A 22,870-nucleotide genomic window follows, 5' to 3' on the forward strand; every position below is an offset into this window, starting at 1 on the left:
CCGAAACTACGGGGTCTAAAATTTAAAAAAAAATACACATAATAGTTCTTTACCTATAGATGACAGGAAAACCTATTACAAATGTGCAGTCAAGCGTGAGTCGGACTTATGTACGGAACTCTAGAAACGCGAGTCCGACTCGCACTTTTTTTGGACATCCCGTCCATAATACCATACCTAAGGGCCGATACAGATTGACTGCAAATTGTATGGGAACTGCACGCCAACTGCAACGTCGGCGTGCAGTTCCCATACAAGTAGCAGTCGGGGTGCAATCCGTTTGTACCGGCCCTAATCATTAAGGCCCACTTGCACCATTCCACTAACCCGGGGTTAACTAGTTAAACCTGGAGTTACCATGGTTACCAGTACAATTCGACACTGGGTTGACGGTTAAACTGCTTAACCCCGGGTTAGTGGAATGGTGCAAGTGGGCCTAATTCAATTTAAACAAAAGAAAACTGCACTGTTACCAAAGTCATTTTTTTTTTAAATCACCAGTGTACATACAAATGGATTGAAGAATATATAATCATTCATGTCTGTAAAATCACCTAACATTTGATACCATGAAAACTGCCCTAATATTCAAATCCACACGCCCTTTGACCAAAAATACAATTTTCCCAACAAAAGAAAACCCCGCCATTGGTCAGTTTCCAACCCCACCGCTTTTCCTAAAAACAGTGAAAATGTTCTCCGTCCCGCTTGCACGCACGCTTCGTTCCAATGACTGACCCTTTCACACGCAAGGGGTAATATACGGACTCGCCAGTGCCTCAAAAGATCGAACGCCAAACGGACGTTTTTAAAAAAATAACATTCTATAACCGGCCAGTGTTTTTGAGAAAAGAATTTACTTATATTTTTTTTTTAATCTGTGAACGCAATTTTTTTTAACAATCTAAAGAGACATTTTTACTTTTTAATTTTTTTTTTTTGAATAAGTATGGCCTGGATGCTAGTCCTTTAAGCCAATTATACTTTTTAATTTAAAAGCAGATTTTAACGTGATGTGTGTTATTGGTTTCGTAGACGCGACTTAAATGATGTGTTGAAAATGATTGATTTGTAGACGGTTTAAAATGGAATATTCTTGGCATATGGAGGACAGTGGAACTAATTTAAGGAGATTGCAGAGAAATCCAGGTAACTCGTTTAATGATCCGTCGGAAAGTTACAAAGATTGCGAAATTTCCACATTAAATACCTTTCGAAACTTCGGAAAATGTTTGTATGATAAATGAAACTTTTCATTTCAAAATTTTCAATAATCTTGCGAAATTTTCATGAAATTTTGGCAACTTTTAACCACTTTCCGTAACTTGACGTCTTTTACCACATTTGTTGTGTAAATAAATTGTGGAGGAAATAAAATTAAAAATCATACATCACGAAACGAAAAACTCCAGGAAAAAAACATTAATAAAAAATCTTAAAACTACTATTTCGAAAAAAAATAAATTCTTATGATTATTATAATTATATAGCCTTATTTTAGAATTTTCCTTACGCTTGAAACTATGATACCTAGCCTAAAAAGTCTAAAAACTCCGATTATGCGTTGCCTTGCCAGTTATTTTAAATTTAAGTTGCCATTTCGTTTTAGTTTGATTTTATTTGCGTTTTTTAAATAAAAAATTTAGAAATTAAGCGTCACGTCAATATTCTTACTTTCAATAACAAAAATAAGTTAGTTAACTCAAAAACGTATTTATTCAGTCTGTCTAAACCTTGATTTAAAATAATTCCGAACATAATTATTATTATACTTCAATTAATAATTTTAATTGACCATTTACATTAAGTAGTTAGCCATTAAACACAATACTTTATATTGTTGTCGGTAAATAAATAAATTAAACGAAGACTGATAACTATATCTTCAAAAGTTGTTTGTATACCGGGTGTGGCCTGTAACACGAGCAAATAATTCAAACATAAATTGTACTCCTCAAACGGTGACACTTTTGTTCAACAACTTTAAAAAAATATGAAGTATTTAGACTCCCTATTTTTCATACAAAATAAATATTATCTTCAATGGACGCCATCGCCACGCCATATCATTGTGATTGACGTTGCTTGTCACGCCTTAAACATAACAAAATTCGCAATACATTGCGTCTTAGAATAAACTTTAAAGTGTATTAAAAATCAAACCTCAAGTAATTTTTTAAGTCGCTGAACAAATGTTGGTCAGTATGAGGAATACAGCCTACAGTTTAAATTTTTGCACATATTACAGGCCACACCCGGTATACGAGTAATACACAGTCGTTTCCAAAAGTTTTATATCATTTAGTAACTGGGGACGCCTTGCCTGTCATTTTGTGTACAAAACAGTCTGCCGATTTTTGCGGGGGAGGGGCACGTAAAATGTACCTATGGCTATTTTGTACGTAACGTACACATAGCCATGTCAGATAAACGTCAGTACATACAAAAGTTTGCAAAATTGTGCAAGGTTTTCGGCAGAGGGGTATAGGCTCTTTAAGGCGACTCCAGTTATTAAATGCTCAAAGCCACAAGTAAATAAGGAATGCTACTTGCCAGCACGTCAAGCATGACTTCTCACAACTCTATATGTTAAAGATGACGTTCGGAAAGCAACTGTTGCCGTCCTATGGGGTAAATAGGCCAGCCATTTTGTATGAAAACCCATTGCCGGCGCCTCGATATTTCGCAGTCTGTTTAAAAGAACATCAAGTACATATGGCCCTTTAAATTTTCGACATAGGCACGGAAAGTGCTTATTGCCGCACTAGTGCGGGAAAGTAGCACCATACATATGGTAAATATTACCCACAGTAAATATTATTATTTATTTATTTATTTATTTATTTAAACTTTATTGCACAAAGTATATACAAAAATGTACAAATGGCGGACTTAATGCCAAATGGCATTCTCTACCAGTCAACCATAGGGCCAAACAGACATCTACAATTGGTGCAATTATTAGTTACCCTTGTTTAGCTTCCCTTGTTTATTTAATCCCTAAACCAAATACTTGTTTACCTGAGTAACCCTACAATAGGGTTCCAGTACTTAACACTTATTAGGAAAGTAAACAATTTAGGCTTTGTATTGTTTGTCAGTTCATTAATTACAGTACTTGCATCGATGTAATTGTATTCAAGTAACCGTAATTTTTTTAAATAGCCTTTAAGGTGTTCCACTGCTGGGCAAAGGCCTCCCCCCTAGACTTCGAATCCTCCCGATTAACTGCAGCATCCGTCCAGCTGCTGAGAAATGCGTCCAGGTCGTCCCGCCATCTCCTCTTAGGCCGACCTTGCCGGCGTTTACATTGTGGCACCCACTCCGTGGGTAGTTTAGCCCACCTCTGTGGATGCATACGTCGTACATGGCCTGCCCAGTCCCACTTTAGCCTGGCGGTTTTGACCCCAATGTCGTTTTGATGCGCAAGTCTTTCGGATACGGTCAATCATTTTCACCCCGAGCATGTTGCGCTCCATCGCTCTTTGGCAAACCTTCAGTTATGTCTTTTGTAACTCGGTAAGGGACAACGTTTGAGCACCGTAAGCACAGAATAAATAATAGTACTAAGTACAGAAGACTCACTCTCTAACAAAACGCGTCTGTTACGATCAGCATAGATATGGCCGCTAGGTGGCGACAGCGCCACGCACGGCTTATGGCAAACCCCAAAATTGGGGCCGAACGGATGCACTTTTAGCTACCTGTAGCAAAGCGACGAAATCGCGGACTGAGACACGCCTGCCGTAACTGAGGATTAACAATATGTACACAGTGGGCCAAAATAACCCGATGTTTATAAAATACTGAATAAAATTTACTTCGTCGTGTTACTATTTATAAGGGCAATATGCTCGTTCGCCACAAATGGCTGTACAGTCGCCATTAGATGAGCGTTGAAGGCACTCATAAATATCTGAACAAGCACTTTAACGCCTTGACAATACAGGCGTGTTCAGATATTTGTGAGCGCCTTGGCCGCTCCGATATATCTGAAGGGGACTGTACAAGAATAGCTAAGTGCCCGCGATACCTATTTGTTTGCAAATATATTCTAGTTTTCTTGCGGAAACGTCAAATGTTCCGCTTTCATTTGAAACGTATAAACTGGAAACGTGTCAATTATTGTTTTTGTACGATAGCTCGACGTCAAAAATATGTTTACACTTTTGCACCTTACTCCTTTGTAATAAGGCAAAAAGTGTAAACATATCTTTGACGTCGTATACCACTGCAGTGGCGGATTTTCTTTAAGGTCCAGTAGGCCCGGGCCTAGGGCGGCCACTGCGGCCAGATATTATGGCTCCTCTACACGATGGGCCAGCGCCGGCCACTCCAAGGGACGCAGCCATGCGGTAGAATGAGATAGCAATATCACTTGCTCCCTCTAACGTATAAATGCGTCCCTTGGAGTGGCCGGCGTTGGCCCATCGTGTAGAGAAGCAATTAGGTGCAGCAGTCTATCCCCTCAACTGTGGGAGCGCCTTTCAGGCGGTCATAAAATTGGCGGTTTATCTGTGGCTCAACCTGCCAGGTTCGCATAATTTGCGCCTAAACTTAAGGTAAAATATCAGTGAAACATATGTTTAACTCGCTCTGACATATTTAATCGTGGAGTGAATGAAGCAAGACAGCTAGCAAGCGAACATTTGAATGTTCAACGGTTGAAAAAGTCGTTAACTTTCGTCAGTCAAAAACAGCCACTGTGACGAGTAGCATGTTACGTGTTTTTATAGTAAAATTGTGGATTTTTATGGTGAAACCGTTAAAAAGCTGAGGAAATGTCAGTAAACTTTTGTTAATATTATGTTTGGGTGTGTTTTTAGAATAATATAAGTGCTAAAGGTGTGAAGAAATGACATGCCAAGTCATAGCCGAAATTTTCTTACTCGGTTTCTTATTATTTGTATAAGTTTTACTATGTCTCAAAACAATCATAATATGTCGTAGTTCATATAGATTATATTAAATACAATGAAATTAGTTTAAAATCTGTTTAAAGTGAATAATAGCTATCAAACTAAGTAACGGTCGGCACATAAACTCTCGGGCTGTCGCAACAGACTGGACGAGCACCTGCCAGGCTGTCGCCACAGACGGCGCTGTCATGTTACTAACGCACGTTTGCATAGCATGGACATTCCACTTACTAACTAATTCTACGATACTTCTCTTTCCACATAGGCTATAATAACACAGCTCAGCGCAACTGTAATGAGTGAGAGCAAGGGCTGGACATTTAATTTGTAAGATTATAGTTTTGTCCATGAAGTCTTTATACTGAGATCGACGAGTATAATATAAATTAATTATGCAAGGGTTTTAATATGGGTACTAGGCGACAGTGATGATGATGATGATAATAATAATGATGGCGGTGGGGTTTGCTATTAAGATTTTAGGTGTTACTCTTCACACATTCTGAAATATCCCTTTATTGCTCTTACGGTCTAGGTATGTCCATATTAATCAAACCATATAGATGTGATTTGGTCTATATTTGTCTTGTTTTCAGATCAAGTTTTTAGATGTTTTTTGTTTAATAAGAACAAGTGCGATTATTTATTATTAAATATTGTTTCATTAATACTCTGAGAAACGGAATTTCTTTGGATTAAGGCTGCTGGTTGCTGTGATTTTTCAACATTTTGTGGGCTATCAATGGTGCATGAATAAATAAAAGCATTTTTTAAACATTTCTTACCATATAACTACTGCACCTGCATTACTATTACTTTGGCCACAGATAGTTTACAACTTAAATTTCTTATTTATGTATAAAATTATTACATAGGGTGTGGTAGGACTCCACAATGCATGTAATTAGAAACTTATTTACGTGCGCCATTTCTAGGGCAGACATAATTTCAATAAAGTTTTCAAATGGTATATTTCATGTATTTAATTGATAAGCCTGACATTTTATGTTTTTTTGATGTGTATGATTAAATTATGTACATTATTAGAGATGAGCTACGAAATTTCGATAGATTCTGGTGGAGAACAGCACAGAATAGGAAGGAATGGGAAAAACTGGGGGAGGCCTTTTCCGCACACGCGGCATGCAAATGAATAAAATAAATTGAAAAACAATAAAAGTTAAAAATTAATAATTTAATAAATAAGTATAATAACAAAGAAAGTGTAAAAAATAACAAAAACGCATGAAATAAAGGCTATTACTATTATTACTATTACTATTACTACATTATTAGAGTAACAGATACGCCTAAAAACTGTTTATTTTTTTATTACAATAGAAAATGAAAGATACATTTCGGTACCTATAATTTGAATTCGACTGTACAGTTATTTTATGTTAGTTTAATGGTCGTAATTTTAAGTAGCAGTTAGATAATTAAATAAAGAGCAGAAAAAATACAAACTATAGACTGTATCATTGTAAAAAACGGAATAAATCGCAATTTTCCACTTGCATGTGGACCTAGAAACCCTGTCTGTGGAGCAGACCCCTTAGGCTGCCACAGATGAGGGGGAGCGGCCATATTCATCTCCCACAGCTGAGGGGCTATAGATGGGTGCTGAGAAAGGGGCGGCCAGTACTTACTACAGGGCCTGGGGCCTAAGGCGGCAAAGACTGCAAATCTGCCACTGACCTACTGGCCGTCCTGTATCTCTTCTTCCATTTGTCCCAGCTAATTGTCACGGCTCATATATGTTCATTGTGGGGCCAACGGTGAAGTCCATTTCAATTAAAAAAAAAATCTGTTCAGGCGTCTTCGAGAAATTGAGAATACATACTTAGCTACTTAAAAAATAAAAAGTGACACCAGTTTTTTAGGGTTCCGTACCCAAAGGGTAAAAACGGGAACCTATTACTAAGATTCCGCTGATATCTCTATCTCAACAACCGTGATAGCTATTCAGACAGTTGAAATTTTCACAGATGATTATTTCTGTTGCCACTATAACAAGAAATACTAAAAACCGGGCAAGTGCGAGTCGGACTCGCGCACGAAGGGTTCCGTACCATAAAGCAAAAAAAAGAAACGGATAAAAATGCAAAAAGAAAACGGTCACCCATCCAAATACTGACCACGCCCGACGTTGCTTAACTTTGGTCAAAAATCACGTTTGCTGTATGGGAGCCCCACTTAAATCTTTATTTTATTCTGTTTTTAGTATTTGTTGTTATAGCGGCAACAGAAATACATCATCTGTGAAAATTTCAACTGTCTAATAGCTATCACGGTTCGTGAGATACAGCCTGGTCACAGACAGACGGACAGACGGACAGACGGACGGACGGACGGACGGACGGACAGCGAAGTCTTAGTAATAGGGTCCCGTTTTACCCTTTGGGTACGGAACCCTAAAAAGTACGGAACCCTCAGTGAGTCCGACTTGCACTTGTCCGGTTTTTTTTAAAGTGTGTTAATTCCAAGGGTGCATTCCTGAGCTTAAATTAAGTAACTTTTACAAAGTACGTAACCGGTATTCTAATTAACTCCATTTTGAAGATATTCAATGTTTTATTTTTATCTGATAAGGCCCCTACGAGCGTGTACATGGCCTTAGGGCCTGTTTACATATGTATTGCAACTTCTGCTACTGACTGTATGCTGTTATGTTATTAGGAAATATCTGGGAGGCAGAAAACATAAAAAAAACTCAAAAATGCGCGTTTTCCCAGAGATAAGACCCAGGTCTAGATCGATTTTTCGCCCCCGAAAACCCCATATAGCAAAATTCATCGATATCGTTAGAGCCGTTTTCAAGATCCCCGAAATATATAAATTAATATAGAGTCGGATCGGACCATGAAAAGTCTGCAGCGGATTTGGTAGCCCACGCAGTGCAAGCTACTTAGTGTTATTTAATACGTCATAATTTCATAGAAGTTTGACGTTTAAAATAACACTCGCACTGCGTGGGCTATCAAATCCGCTGCAGGCTTTTCATGGTCTGACTGTACAAGAAATGATCGTTTAAAGTTCTTCTTCTTCCTGGCGTTATCCCGGCATTTCGCCACGGCTCATGAGAGCCTGGGGTCCGCTTGACAACTAATCCCATGATTTGACGTAGGCACTAGTTTTTACGAAAGCGACTGCCACCTGATCTTCCAACCCAGAGGGTAAACTAGGCCTTATTGGGACTAGTCCGGTTTCCTCACGATGTTTTCCTTCACCGAAAAGCGACTGGCAAATATCAAATGATATTTCGTACATAAGTTCCGAAAAACTCATTGGTACGAGCCGGGGTTTGAACCCGCGACCTCCAAATTGGAATTGGAAGGTACCTACCTACCTAAATTAAATGAACAATGATCAGGATCATTGTTCAAACATCATTTGTGGCGTTCCACGGAAAAAGGTACCTTATGGCAGCTGGCGCTTACGTCGCATGGCGCCGCAATAATATTGGAGCGGCGTTAATAGTAGCATAAGCGCCAACCGCCATAAGGTACCTTTACCTGTGCGACGTCACATTTTATTCTCCCTAGCAAATTAAGAATTATTTTCTCGGTAGAATAAAATGACGTTTGCGTCTTGACTTTTAATTAAATTACCATGAATAATGGTATAAATTAAATATTATAATTACTTTCATTTACATGCTTCTACGCTTTCTTAATAATATTTTTATACCTATAAGGTTTTCCAACCGTAGACATAACTAAGGTAAACGTACTGGTGCTCGACGCGGTCCCAGTACATGTCATCTTGAAACTTAAGTCATTGTCAATAGAGGTGAGAGCTAGGTGTCATCTATTGGGCATTACCATGTCGAGCACTAGTACGTTTACATTACTTAAAAGCGAGATAAAAGGGCAATTTCACTAAGTACACTTCACTTTTTTAACGAAATAAATTAACAAACATAATAAAACTTACAAAAACTATAGGTAAAAAATTTGCCCCAGATCGCCGTCAACGGGCAAGGTGCCCAGAAGGCTGGCCGTATTTCCCCGCTGTATAGCGATGCTAATACGCTTATTTAACTAATTTCGAAATATTTACATAATTTCTACTAATCTTGAGCTCTTTCGATTCTTCGAGCGATTAATTAAAAAAAATCTGTAATTTGTAATATATATTATTTAGCAGAGCTTTTTAATAGATAGTGTAAATTAAAGTATATACCAAAGGGGAAACGCCAGCAGCGTGCTAGGTACATTTAGCCGGGTACCTATGGCCTAATAGCATATAATACCCTTAATTTTTATATTTACCTAGTTATAAGTTTGTAAATTTCTGTATCTATTTACATTTCATTTTGTAATAAAATTATATTATGTACCAAGATGTTGTTGGACCTTCTCAATTATTTTTTTAGAGCACCGTACAAAACTTTGTTCACGGTGCGCTTATGGGATCACTTCGGTCTTGTTTAAATTCGAATTTTAAGATACGTCATAAAAAAAATTGTATAAATGTCAAAAGTGACGTTTTTTTTTGAAGAAACGTAATTTTTGACACATCTAATCCATATATAAGGTGTAGTGATAGTATATATGGGGCATTATCTATGAAAAGGGACCTTATTGTCGATGGCGCATACGCCGCACAGCGTCGCGCGGCATTGTATTTACACCGGAGCATCGTTAATAATGGCGTAAGCGCCATCGACAATAAGGTCCCTTTTCATAGATAACGTCACATATGTCGGCGGCCGATCGTAAGATCAGGCATATCGTGAAATTCCTAGGCATATCGTGAAACGTGAAAATCTTTGACCGTTCCCTGAGTCGACGGAGCCCCGCTACGCGGGGCTCCTATTTCTGGCCAGTTGGCCCTTCGGGCATCTGAAGCAACCTAACGTAACGAACCTATCTTACCTATATATTGGTTTAATGTGACTATCCTCAAAACAATACACAGGGGGCCGATTTTTGAATTTCGATCGTTCGATTTCGTCACTCGAAAATTGGTGTAAAACGGCGAAATGCTGGTTTTTGAAATACGAGCGATAGAACTTGGGAATCTAGTGGTATTGACCACAATGACCACTCGTTTTCAATTCTATTAGTAGAATTTAAATGCCTAGTAGTGGAGATATTATTAACCGAAATACACGAAATCGAGCGGTCGAATTTCAAAAATCGGGCCCCAGGAACATTACGATCTGCCTGATCTTACGATCGGCCGCCGACATATATATCGTTTTCAGTTATGTGATTGTTGATGTTGTTCCATATGATAGTTTTAATAAGGCATCGAAACTATAGTTCGTTTTTTTTTAGCATTAGAAAGAACTTGAAAGAAGATAAGCAATCTTGGCATGTCTTTTAATTGAAAAACGCTTTTTAAAAATCAATAACTATTACTTATGAAAGCAGGAGAATATAAATGATCGTATTAGATTATTAATTGTTACGTAATTGCCGTGACTTATTTTTAGGGTTCCGTACCCAAAGGGTAAAACGGGACCCTATTACTAAGACTTCGCTGTCCGTCCGTCCATCCGTCCGTCTGTCCGTCTGTCTGTCACCAGGCTGTATCTCACGAACCGTGATAGCTAGACACTTGAAATTTTCACAGATGATGTATTTCTGTTGCCGCTATAACAACAAATACTAAAAACAGAATAAAATAAAGATTTAAGTGGGGCTCCCATACAGCAAACGTGATTTTTGACCAAAATTAAGCAACGTCGGGCGTGGTCAGTACTTGGATGGGTGACCGTTTTCTTTTTGCATTTTTTTCCGTTTTTTTTGCTTTATGGTACGGAACCCTTTGTGCGCGAGTCCGACTCGCACTTGCCCGGTTTTTAAAATGTGTTTTTCAATTAAAAGACACATCAAGATTGTTTATCTAATTTCTAATGCTAAAAAAAACGAAGTATAGTCGGCCGGTAAATGGAGCGCACAGTCATTGGCTTGTACATAATTGCTGCATTACATAAAGAGACGACACTCTCTAGACGCGTATATAAGTAGACATACGGCGATTCGGGAAATGAATTAGATACTCACTAGATATGAAATAGTAAAGATATGTGACGTTCCACTGCAAAAATTACCTTACGGCGGCTGGTGCCGCGATTCGGGAAATGAATTAGAGGTTCACTAGATATGAAATAGTGAAGATATGTGACGTTCCTCGGAAAAAAGGTACCTTATGGCGGCTGGCGCTTACGTCACATAGCGCCGCAATAATATTGGAGCGACGTTAATAATAATGTAAGCGCCAACCGCCATAAATTACCCCTGTGGGACGTCACATATCTTTACTAAATCGTATCTAGTTAATCTCTAATTCATTTCCCGAATCGCGCCGATAAGTAGTAGTTGTGTACAGTCTGCAGCAGAAGTTGCTAAGCTGGCGTAGTGTTCAAAAATGATCTTGACGCGACTATATTGGAGAATAAGAGCGTGTCAAGGAAATTTTGAACACCTCGCCCGCTTAGCAACTTCTGCTGCTGACTGTACCTAGGTAATCTAGGTACATAGCCTGCAAACTAAAACCAAAAACCGACCAAGTGCGAATCGGACACTCGCGCACGAAGGGTTCCGCACCATTACGCAAAAAACGGCATAAAATCGCGTTTGTTGTATGGGAGCCTTCCCCTAAATAATTAATAATTATTATATTCTGTTTTTAGTATTTGTTGTTATAGCGGCAACAGAAATACATCATCTGTGAAAATTTCAACTGCCTAGCTATCACGGTTCATGAGATACAGCCTGGGCCTTGTGACAGACAGCCAACAGACATACATACGGACTAACGGAAAGCGGAGTCTTAGTAATAGGGCCCCGTTTTTACCCTTTGGGTAACTCACACGATAAAATTTGACCCTGTAAATGAGAATGACTTCGCACATCTTGGACGTCACCTGGCTGGCATTACTTTCCCCAAATAAAACACCTGTAGGTATTATATCACACCAAATTCAGAGCTCTATAAATTGTACACCTTCAATTTATTTGAAACCTCTCACACCCACCGCTGAACAGCTGCCAGGCGCCCGAAATAATCAACAATGGCACTCTAGTTAAGACTCTTAACTTAAGAGGGATTTCGTTGCTTTATAAATTACAAACCTATTTCCGTAGCCTAAATTACAAACCTATATGTGACATTATCTATGAAAAGGGACCTTATTGTCGATGGTGCTTACGCCATTATTAATGATGCTCCGATATAAATACAATGCCGCGCGACGCTGTGCGGCGTAAGCGCCATCGACAATAAGGTCCCTTTTCATAGATAATGCCCCATATCAGCATTTGACTGCGAACACGGTACATAAGTACCTAATTGAATATTAAATTATGTCAAAATGATCATAATAAACCGTTCCAACTCTCCGTACTTTGATCCCTGCCATTGCGATTCTCATTGTAAATTAATCTACCACTTATTTTACTAAAATAACTCACTACGCACTGAAATCGGATATACGATAACGGGGCACCGACGTCAAAGCATCAGTTTAATAACATAACATCATAAGTGCCTTCGCATTGCAATTAATACATAGAGTGCTGACTCCATACTTCAGTTTAAGTTTTTAGTACCAAAACGACTATTAACTAGAGATGCACCGGATATCCGGTTACTATCCGGAATCCGGCCTATCCAGCCATAATTTTACTATCCGGCCGGATACCGGATAGTAACATTGCTTGATTTCGGAGTAAACAAATTGGATTTAAGAAACAGACATGGCCATAATGGTTTTTTTATAATGTTTTAAAACAATTTAATCATTCCACTGACTTGCATGCGCACTCATTTCGAACCTAGAAATGAGTCCGCGCGAACGTTTACTAGGAAACAGGTCAAACCTGCAGAATGCGCATCTGAAAAACCGAAATGTAGGCATAGTTCCGCTGGCCGAATATTCGGCGGCCGGATACCGGATATTCCGCCGATGGTCAGGCCGAATATCCGGTATCCGGTATCCAGCCAAACAACTATCCGTTGCATCTCTACTATTAACAGTTTTGAATGATTCACGGTTAGTTTCCCTAGACTTATATTGACACACTCGATAAGACACGAAAAGTTAATCACGGTTCATATTCCGGTCAATATAAGTCTAGTAAAACGACTATAATTTTCGTTGTCGACATCTAGCATCGAGTAGCGGAATTATTAGTACTGCTACCTGACATTAGATGTTGCAACGACCTAAAATTCTAATGCTCAACAATTTTCAGCTAATATAACCGGATTAACCGGAACTCTATTTTCAACTCCTCCTGCTTTTAATATTAGTTGTAAATTGTTCAATACAATATTCGTGAGTCGCGACACTAGAGAATTCTAGTATCAAGTAGCGGTACTGATAGTTCCGCTACTCGATGCTAGATGTCGACTGCGAAAATAATAGTCGTTTTGGTACCAAAACTGATGTATGGAGTGAGCACTCTATTCTTACTATATTTCTCTATGGTATTGCGAGAACTTAAGACCTTTTTGAATTAAGTTACATTTTATAAGTGCTCGAAATGAAATGTCATATGTGCCTATAAAATTTAGAAATGTTTGACTTTTTGGAACTGTGGTTTTTTTGATGACAATTATGGAATTTTATTTAAAGCGTTCAAGGTTCAAATGGGAATCTCTGTACGTCGTTTCGCTGAAATGATTATCTGATATATTTTCAAGGGAAAACCTTTATTAATGAAAATATATTGAATGACAATTATTATACCTATTCGCTTTATACTATGACACATGCAGTCGAAAATAGTTTTTAGGGTTCCGTACCCAAAGGGTAAAACGGGACCCTATTACTAAGACTTCGCTGTCCGTCCGTCTGTCACCAGGCTGTATCTCACGAACCGTGATAGCTAGACAGTTGAAATTTTCACAGATGATGTATTTCTGTTGCCGTAAATATATTTTTGGAAATATGGCTTGTAAAGATATTTGTGAACTCCACCGTGCTTAGTTACTAATAGGTACCTACGTTATATGTACCTAGTTCCAATACCCTAAAAGATCGTAACAAAATTGTATGAATGACTCTAATCTCCACATGCATGCATGGTGTTCCTATAGCAACGTCACACATTTATAAAAAAAAATACGTTTAAATGTATGGTTGTCTAATTTATTTCACGACTGACTTAACGTAGACTGCTTCAATGTAGTGTTTCTTCTTATTCAGCGTAAGGACTCAATAATACAGACTTTATAATTGACTACTGCTTATTCAGCCGAAAGACTTCAATGATACAATCTTTATAATTGACTAGTCACATTCACAACACGTAATAAACTATACGCTTTATACGTAACCAATAATAAGAGTACATTGTCCTAACACTTAAACTTATACAGCTCAATGCATTCACAAGCATGCCATTTTAAATCTTACTGCTATAGTGCTAAAGTCTATCTTAAAATCCACTCACGTCTCGTGAGATGCGCCATCTAAAACATATAATTTTGTCTCTGAACACATCTATCGCGATTTTAAAAAGTCGTAAGTCCCTATGAAATTCATAATCGTTAGTACATTATGCTGATTAATAGCACGGAGCGCAAAATAAAAGACATAAAAAACAAATCACAAGAATATGTGACGTTATCTATGAAAAGGGACCTTATTGTCGATGGCGCTTACGCCATTATTAACGATGCTCCGGTATAAATACAATGCCGCGCGACGCTGTGCGGCGTATGCGCCATCGACAATAAGGTCCCTTTTCATAGATAATGCCCCATATGTGCGTCGTATGAAGAAAATAATACTCTAATGTAATAGGCGCTTACGTCGTATACCGTATATTTTATATTAGAACGTCTTTAAAAAGGTCTTAAGCGACTTTCAAGATATGGTCCTCTTTTCTATCAGGTTAAGGTTGCTTTTTCTAAAGCAAAACAAGCTATGCGTTTTAGTGATGTATTAGAAGACATTGAACCGTCCTTTCACTCTCCGTGATTCACCTGATTGATTTTCATTGTACAAAAAGTGATTTTCTTAGTTAAGACAATAATGTCAATAATGTTAACGAAATGACACCTTCGGGTATTTGATTGACCGGTTTTTTTCTAAAAATATTGTGATTTTTGTTACTATACACGGTTACACGGTGTAACATGAGTAAACCGAATAATTTTAACAGCGTATTCCTGATCATATTTAGAGACAAAAATGTCCTATAAACTTTTTTGATATTCGCCTAGTTTCGGAGATATTATTAATTAAAAAAAAAAGTTTTTATTGTTACATAGTGTAAAAGGCCTTTTTGATGGTGATATTGCTGCTATGGGACGTAGTCTAAATATCCTTATTGATAGATGTCAAAAAGTGACAAAACTTTGCAAAAAGTAGGTTCTACGAAAAAAAATGTAAAAATCAATTTTAAGTGACAAGTTTACCAATAACATTTATTTTTTATGTACAAATACAGTAAAAAAAATTGAAAAAACAAAACAAAAAAAATTTTTTTTTTTTGGCGAAATTGACCAAACTCATATTACATTTTTTACTTCTTTTGACCTCAGAAATGCGTGGTTAAAATTATTCGGTTTCCTCATGTTACACCGTGTATTGTCGCAGAAATAAAATAGTCACTTTACTGAAATTGGTATAAAAATGTAAGAAAAGTTTTTCAAGCCTCCAGTTATTATTATCTAAATGTACACGATGGGCCATCGTACTGGCCCTCTAAAATGGGCCAGCGCGGTGGGATGGCGGTGGGATGGCCACGGTGTTGGTGTTTCGTCCGCGAATCAAATAACCCAGCGATGGTGCGTACTGCGTACGCATCTACACGTGGCCCATTCTATAATGTGTGCTCTCAAGTCTCATCCATCGCATGGCCATTTCGCTGGTCCAGCGGTGGGCCATCGTGTAGAGGAGCCATAAGGCTAGGTTCACACGGCGTAAATTTTTCCCGTATACCGTTTACGGGATTTTATCGAATACCGTAGTGAACCTAGCCTAACACTCTCGTGTAAATAACCCATTTACGTCAACGCAAGTGAAATTTAATAATCGGTCTCGCTTTTATACTAAATCATATTGGGAGCGCTAATATGTGACGTCCCATGGTATAGGTACCTTATGGCGGTTGGCGCTTACGCTATTATTAACGCCGCTCCAATATTATTGCGGCGCTATGCGACGTAAGCGCCAGCCGCCATAAGGTACCTTTTATCGTGGAACGTCACATATGTCAGCCCGCGAAGCGTGTAAAGGTGACATTTCAATATCAACTCAGGCACCAATTTCACATCGGTTACAGGTGCGACAATTGTTAAACATCACTGTTGCTGACGTCACAGGCATCCATTGGCTACGATTACCACTTACCATCGGGCGGGCCGTATTCCTGTTTGCCACCATCATTGTATTATTAAAAAAAACTATGATATCGGAAAAAAACAGATATTTCTCTTGCTAAGTTTATGACAATTGTCACAAGAAACGCTACAATTGTCACGAAATTCCGACATATAACTCATTAGTCTCATTACCTGTCAAGAATTACCTATAATTCTTCTAAATCTTTGACAATTGTCAGAAACTTCGCAGGAGAAATATCTGTTTTTTTCCGATATAATAAAGTTTTTTAAATAATACAATGATGGTGGCAAACAGGAATACGGCCCGCCCGATGGTAAGTGGTAATCTTAGCCCATGGATGCCTGTGACGTCAGCAATAGTGATTTTACAATTCGTCGCACCTGTCACCGATGTGAAATTGGGGCCTGACCTTCCAACCCAGAGGGTAAACTAGGCCTTATTGGGATTAGTCCGGTTTCCTCACGATGTTTTCCTTCACCGAAAAGCGACTGGTAAATATCAAATGATATTTCGTACATAAGTTCCGAAAAACTCATTGGTACGAGCCGGGGTTTGAACCCGCGACCTCCGGATTGCAAGTCGCATGCTCTTACCGCTAGGCCATCAGCGCTTTCACACCCACATTAACTTCAAACCCTCTCATACATTTAGTACGACGACTCACCCCTCAAAGAACGTCTGTGCCGTAACAGATTAAACTGCTTGAGATTTATTATTTGCGATAATAGTAACAGTCCGCCGGACGGATACCGTCAGTTTTTCGGAACTGTCAAAATTTTGTTCTAACTGACAGGCCGATACTATCCGGCGGACTGTTAATCAGTGGGCCCCTTAATTGTTTATTATTTTCGGATATTACCCAGCAGATGCCAATTCCCTTTACCTATAACAGTTTCACGGATCACTGGATCAGTAGGGGCGTTTATTTCACACAACTTATTAAACAAATTAGATATACAGGGTGATCGGAAATAGGGTGTCAATCAATATGTTGAAGTTATTGCATACCTGTTAACATTAATATTATGTATTGTTAGATTACAAAGTAATCTGGGAATCGGTAATCAGATTACGAAGTAATTTCAAGTAATCGTAGAATCAGGAATCAATTACGAAATGCCCATCTCGGACTAAATAGCACTGCATTCAATTGATCTTTATGGCGAACCGCGAAGTCACAATTCGGGGCGAACAACTAGTTTTTTTTATTTTTTAAAACCATAGACATAATTAATAGCATATATTATGTTATGTGTTTTTTTTTTAATATTTGCTAACTGACTCAGAATGCCATTCTGTAAAGACCAGAGTTCGGACAATTGATTGCAAAAATAAATTTAGTATGGAACATGATACATTTTTTTAAACAATTTTGAACTGCAGTAATTGAGTATAGTCTGGAAATTCTATAAAAATACTGTGTACATAATATGAATTTAATAAATCTTGTCCTATTTTGAGATATTAATGATTTTTATGGTTTTGCGATGAGTTGTACGATCACTGATTAAGACCGCCATAAGTACTTAATTATCACAACGATTCGGCTCGATTCGGGAAATGAATTAGAGACTCACTAGATCTGAAATAGTAAAGATATGTGACGTTCCACTGCAAAAGGTACCTTATGGCGATGGCGGCTGGCGCCGCGATTCGGGAAATGAATTAGAGATTCACTAGATATGAAATAGTGAAGATATGTGACGTTCCACGGAAAAAGGTACCTTATGGCGGCCGGCGCTTACGTCGCATAGCGCCGCAATTATATTTGAGTGGCGTTAATAATAGCGTAAGCGTCAACCGCCATAAGGTACCTTTACCCGTGGGACGTCACATATCTTTACTATATAGTATCTAGTTAATCTCTAATTCATTTCCCGAATCGTGCCGACAGTTAGGTACTACGTAGAGTATGGTTAGTGATTAATCAATCAATCAATCATAGCATTTATTTTCTGGCAACTAAGGCCTGAAACTAATATTTCAGACTGTATTATTGGTCATCATATAATAAACACGTGGATTAATAAAATATAATAAAAAATGCTAAACTACGTAACAACAGTACGAGTATTTCCTATATCAATAAAACTAGCTCGTTAGTGTCACTCACATCTAGAATAATGTACACGTAAGTCCCCGTAGGTTCAATATGCAGCAATCTAGATTGGAAAAAACCGGCCAAGTGCGAGTCGGACTTGAGCACGAACCACGTACCATTACGCAAAAAATCTGTTGTATGGAAGCCCCACTTAAATATTAATTATATTGTGTTTTTAGGGTTCCGTGCCCAAAGGGTAAAACGGGACCCTATTACTAAGACTTCGCTGTCTGTCCGTCCGTCTGTCACCAAGCTGTATCTCACGAACCGTGATAGCTAGACAGTTGAAATTTTCACAGATGATGTATTTCTGTTGCCGCTGTAACAACAAATACTAAAAACAGAATAAAATAAAGATTTAAATGGGGCTCCCATACAACAAACGTGATTTTTGACCAAAGTTAAGCAACGTCGGGAGGGGTCAGTACTTGGATGGGTGACCGTTTTTTTTTTGTTTTTGTTTTTTTTTTGCATTATGGTACGGAACCCTTCGTGCGCGAGTCCGACTCGCACTTGCCCGGTTTTTTATAATTTGTTGTTATAGCAGCAACAGAAATACCTACATCATCTATGAAAATTTCAACTGTCTAGCTATCACAGTTCATGAGATACAGCGTGGTGACAGGCAGACGTACAGCAGAGTCTTAGTAATAGGGCCTCGTTTTTACCCTTTGGGTACGGAACCCTAAAAACCATACGGACTGGTTTTAATATTAAAAAAATGCAATTCCTACTTAAATTAGCGCTAGAATTTTCTGGTTGCGTTGTTTCATCACAGAGTTCCTATGACTACCTCCTGTCTCCATCATCAGATCAGCTCGACAGTACCATATTATTGTATTGTCATCACTGTCATCAGAACTAAATATAGCTGCCAATTTTCATGACGCTACGATCCTTGGAAGATGGTTAAATTAGTTACCTTAGATTCCATTACATAGTTAGTTACATACAGGTCGAGAGTTCCTATGCCACCTCCTGTCTCCATGATCAGATCAGTTCGACAGTACCATATTATTGTATTGTCACCAGAACTACATACAGCTGCCAATTTTCATGACGCTACGATCCTTGGAAGATGGCTAAATTAGTTACCTTAGATTCCATTACATAGTTACATACAAGTCGACCTAATAAAAGCTTGTTAAAAAGCAGACACATTTTATTATACTTCAAATATTAAATGTTCAATTATTATTTTTAATTCAAGCACCCTGTAGTGAAATCGTTTAGATTTCCGTAATCGAGGGGGTGTGCTGTGTGCTCGGTCAACCATGTGATTTGTCATTAGCCTACACGATAACGAAAACGATATGGGGTGGGAGACAGGTGTTTAAGGCCTGTGCACACCGGCTGCGTGTGCGTGACGTGCACGTGCGGCGTTGTAGTATACATATCCTTATGAGAGACGTCACACCGCTTGCGTGACGTGTGCGTGTACGGCTCCAACATTTTAGCGCACGCACACGTGCACATCACACACACGCAAGCCTATGGACGCCTGCAACTCCAGAGGCGTCACATGCGCGTTCCCGACCCTTTAAAAACTTGAATACTCCTTTGAAAAACCTACTATAGATCGTCAGGAAAGCCTCGCTTCATTTGTTTTACTTACATTCAGCGGCGGTAGCACGGTTGCGTTTTTATCGCTTGTCACTATGCCTGTCACCTTCTAACTAGTTGAGTGCGAAAGTGATGAGCATAGTGAAGGGCGATAAAAATGGAACCGTGCTGCGCCCGCTGGTCACCCTGTATATTTTATACAGGGTGACCAGAAAAAAATGTTTAGATTTGCGCAATCGAGGGGGTGTGTTTGGTCAACCGTGTGATATAACGAAAACGATATGGGGTGGCGGGGGGGGGGGGGACGACGACAGGTGCTTATGTTGCATATAGTTCAGGTAATGCGCAGTTCCATAGTTCATCAGTTACCCGACCATGGAAAGGGTTGTTTTTTTAGGGTTCCGTACCCAAAGGGCTAACTTCGCTGTCCGTCCGTCCGTCGGTCCGTCCGTCAGTCCGTCCGTCTGTCTGTCACCAGGCTGTATCTCACGAACCGTGATAGCTAGACAGTTGAAATTTTCACAGATGATGTATTTCTGTTGCGGCTATAACAACAAATACTAAAAACAGAATAAAATAAAGATTTAAGTGGGGCTCCCATACAGCAAACGTGATTTTTGACCAAAGTTTAGCAACGTCGGGCGTGGTCAGTACTTGGATGGGTGACCGTTTTCTTTTTGCATTTTTTCCGTTTTTTTTTGCTTTATGGTTCGGAACCCTTCGTGCGCGAGTCCGACTCGCACTTGCCCGGTTTTTAGGGTTCCGTAGCCAGAGTGGAAACACTCCTGACAGAAAGGGATATCATGGTTCGACCCTGAATCGTTGTCAAACTTCGGTTTTGGAAGTGTCCTTTCTGTACGGCAGTACAGTCACCTGCAATAATATGTTACTCTTCGAACGCCGCAAAAATATGTGACACGCTCTTATGGGTCTAAAAATAAGATCGTGTCAGATATTTTTGCTGCCTTCGTTGTGTAACATATTATTGCAGGTGACTGTACTATTACTTATTCTGTGCCTAGCCAAAACGGCAAAAAGGAATTGCTTATAGTTTCGTCATGTCCGTCCGTCCGTAAGTCGCAGCCATTTTACTCGGAAACTGTAAGATATATTTGAACGAAATTTGGAACGTTAAAAATTATAAATATATATATTTATATATTTTAGGGAAATAATAGCTTCGAAATATTGTGTCCTCTAACTTTAGAACCAGGTGGGTAGTACAATAAAATACAAAAAAACATCAGAAAAAATAAAGCTTATTAAACACCTTCCTGGGAAATTATTTTGAATATGATCGGTTGAGCAATTACTGAGGTTTTTTTTACCTTTTTTAGGGTTCCGTACTTCAAAAGGAAAAAACTGAACCCTTATAGGATCACTCGTGCGTCTATCTGTCTGTCCATCTCCCTTTATCCGTACCTACTGGATCTAATATTTGAAAAAAATACACAAAATAGATCTTTACCTATAGATGACAGGAAAACCTATTAGAAATGTGCAGTTAAGCGTGAGTCGGACTTAATGTACGGAACCCTTGGAACGCGAGTCTGACTCGCACTTGGCCGGTTTTTAGGTGATATATTGTGTTGTATTTTTTTCTTTATTAAGGAACTTTTGTTTGAACGAATATGTCGCCCCAACATCCCAGGTTGTATGAAGGTACGGAACCGTCCCATTAAGTGCGTAGTCGCAGACAGACTTGGCCGGTTTTTGCTTTGTTTCAAACATTGTGCTAATTAAAGTGTTGATTGTCGCAGGTCCGGGTCTCATCGACGAGCTGGAGGCCTACATGGCGCCCGTGGGGGACTATCCGCCGGACCGGAGGCTCGGGTAAAACTAAACTAATATTAATATTTCTTTATTTTCCATTCTTCAATCTTAGTTCTTTATTACTGAAAACTGTTCCTAATAATCCTAATTCCTGATTCTTAATTACTAGATCGTAATCGCTAATTTCTGATTTCTGATTACTAATTCCTGATCACCGATTCCTGATTCCTGTTTTCTGATTCCTGGCCCTTAATTCTTTGAATGATTTTTTTCTTATAACACTTTAAACTCTCGCCTTTTGTTCACATATTTAATTACGCTAACGGGTCTACCGCGATATAATTTCATTGTTTTTACCTTAAATTCCGACGTTCCAGCTGAGTTGCACCAGCTGTGGTTACGGAAAGACTGACATCCCAGCAATTTATTCTTAATTCTAAACTCTAAATTCTAAATTTAAATTTCCAGGAACCACCAACTCCCCGAAAGCCCCCCAGACTCTGGCTCCGAGAACCCCTACAGCCCGGACACCTCCCACATACCCGTCCTGCCAGAATACGTGGTCCCCTCACACCTGCAGGAGCTGGTGCCAGGAGAATACATGTATGAGGAGCTAAAAGATAACCTGGACGTGGTGGTGATGCCGGGGGAGGTGGAGCTGGGGGGGAGGCTGGAGGGGATCTATCCTAGGTAAGATTTAAAATAAGTTTTTGGCATAAAGGTCATTGGGCATTTTGTTCGGACATATGACCCACAGCGTACACAAACGAAATAGGGCTAGGTATGTAGGTAAATGTATCTGCTACACAGTGGTATGAGTCGCATTCTTGCAAGCCATGGGAGAATTGAGAAAAAAATAAAAATCATTTCTTATCATTATAGCATTTTTGCAATGAATTAAGTCAGAACTATTGTTAAAGTTTTCGAAGGCTGGATTATTAAGCAAGTCTTCCCAATCATTGTTCATAAAATGAGCATTACAAACTCGAGCTAATTCTGGTATGTAAAAATTGTGATTGTGTAAAAGTAGGAACTTAGCATATTGTGGAACATTATGGGCCACCACATTTCTGCAGTTTGCAAAAATACAATGCCTCGCTGTATTTGATGCTCGCAAATATCCTCTAGGTGAAACAAAACCTATTTGTGGACCTGCAACCTCTCTTTCCTCGTTTGCCTCTCCTTCAACTTGAGGAGGTG

The 22,870-nt window shown here is 38.9% G+C and overlaps 1 protein-coding gene across 1 annotated transcript in view; it reads left to right on the forward strand.

Annotated features, from left to right (window-relative positions):
* Positions 1 to 1,042: 1,042 nt before the first annotated feature.
* The window catches only part of LOC134677800 (uncharacterized), a 46,187-nt gene continuing 24,359 nt past the window's right edge, over positions 1,043 to 22,870 (forward strand). Inside the window, exons 1-3 of the mRNA XM_063536228.1 lie at positions 1,043 to 1,149; positions 21,658 to 21,730; positions 22,139 to 22,360. Coding sequence (XP_063392298.1) covers positions 1,086 to 1,149; positions 21,658 to 21,730; positions 22,139 to 22,360 — 359 coding nt within the window. The 5' untranslated portion in view covers positions 1,043 to 1,085. The remainder of the gene's footprint in view (positions 1,150 to 21,657; positions 21,731 to 22,138; positions 22,361 to 22,870) is intronic.

This window comes from Cydia fagiglandana, chromosome 27, assembly GCF_963556715.1.
Source record: "Cydia fagiglandana chromosome 27, ilCydFagi1.1, whole genome shotgun sequence".
In the NCBI taxonomy this organism is placed as follows: domain Eukaryota; kingdom Metazoa; phylum Arthropoda; class Insecta; order Lepidoptera; family Tortricidae; genus Cydia; species Cydia fagiglandana.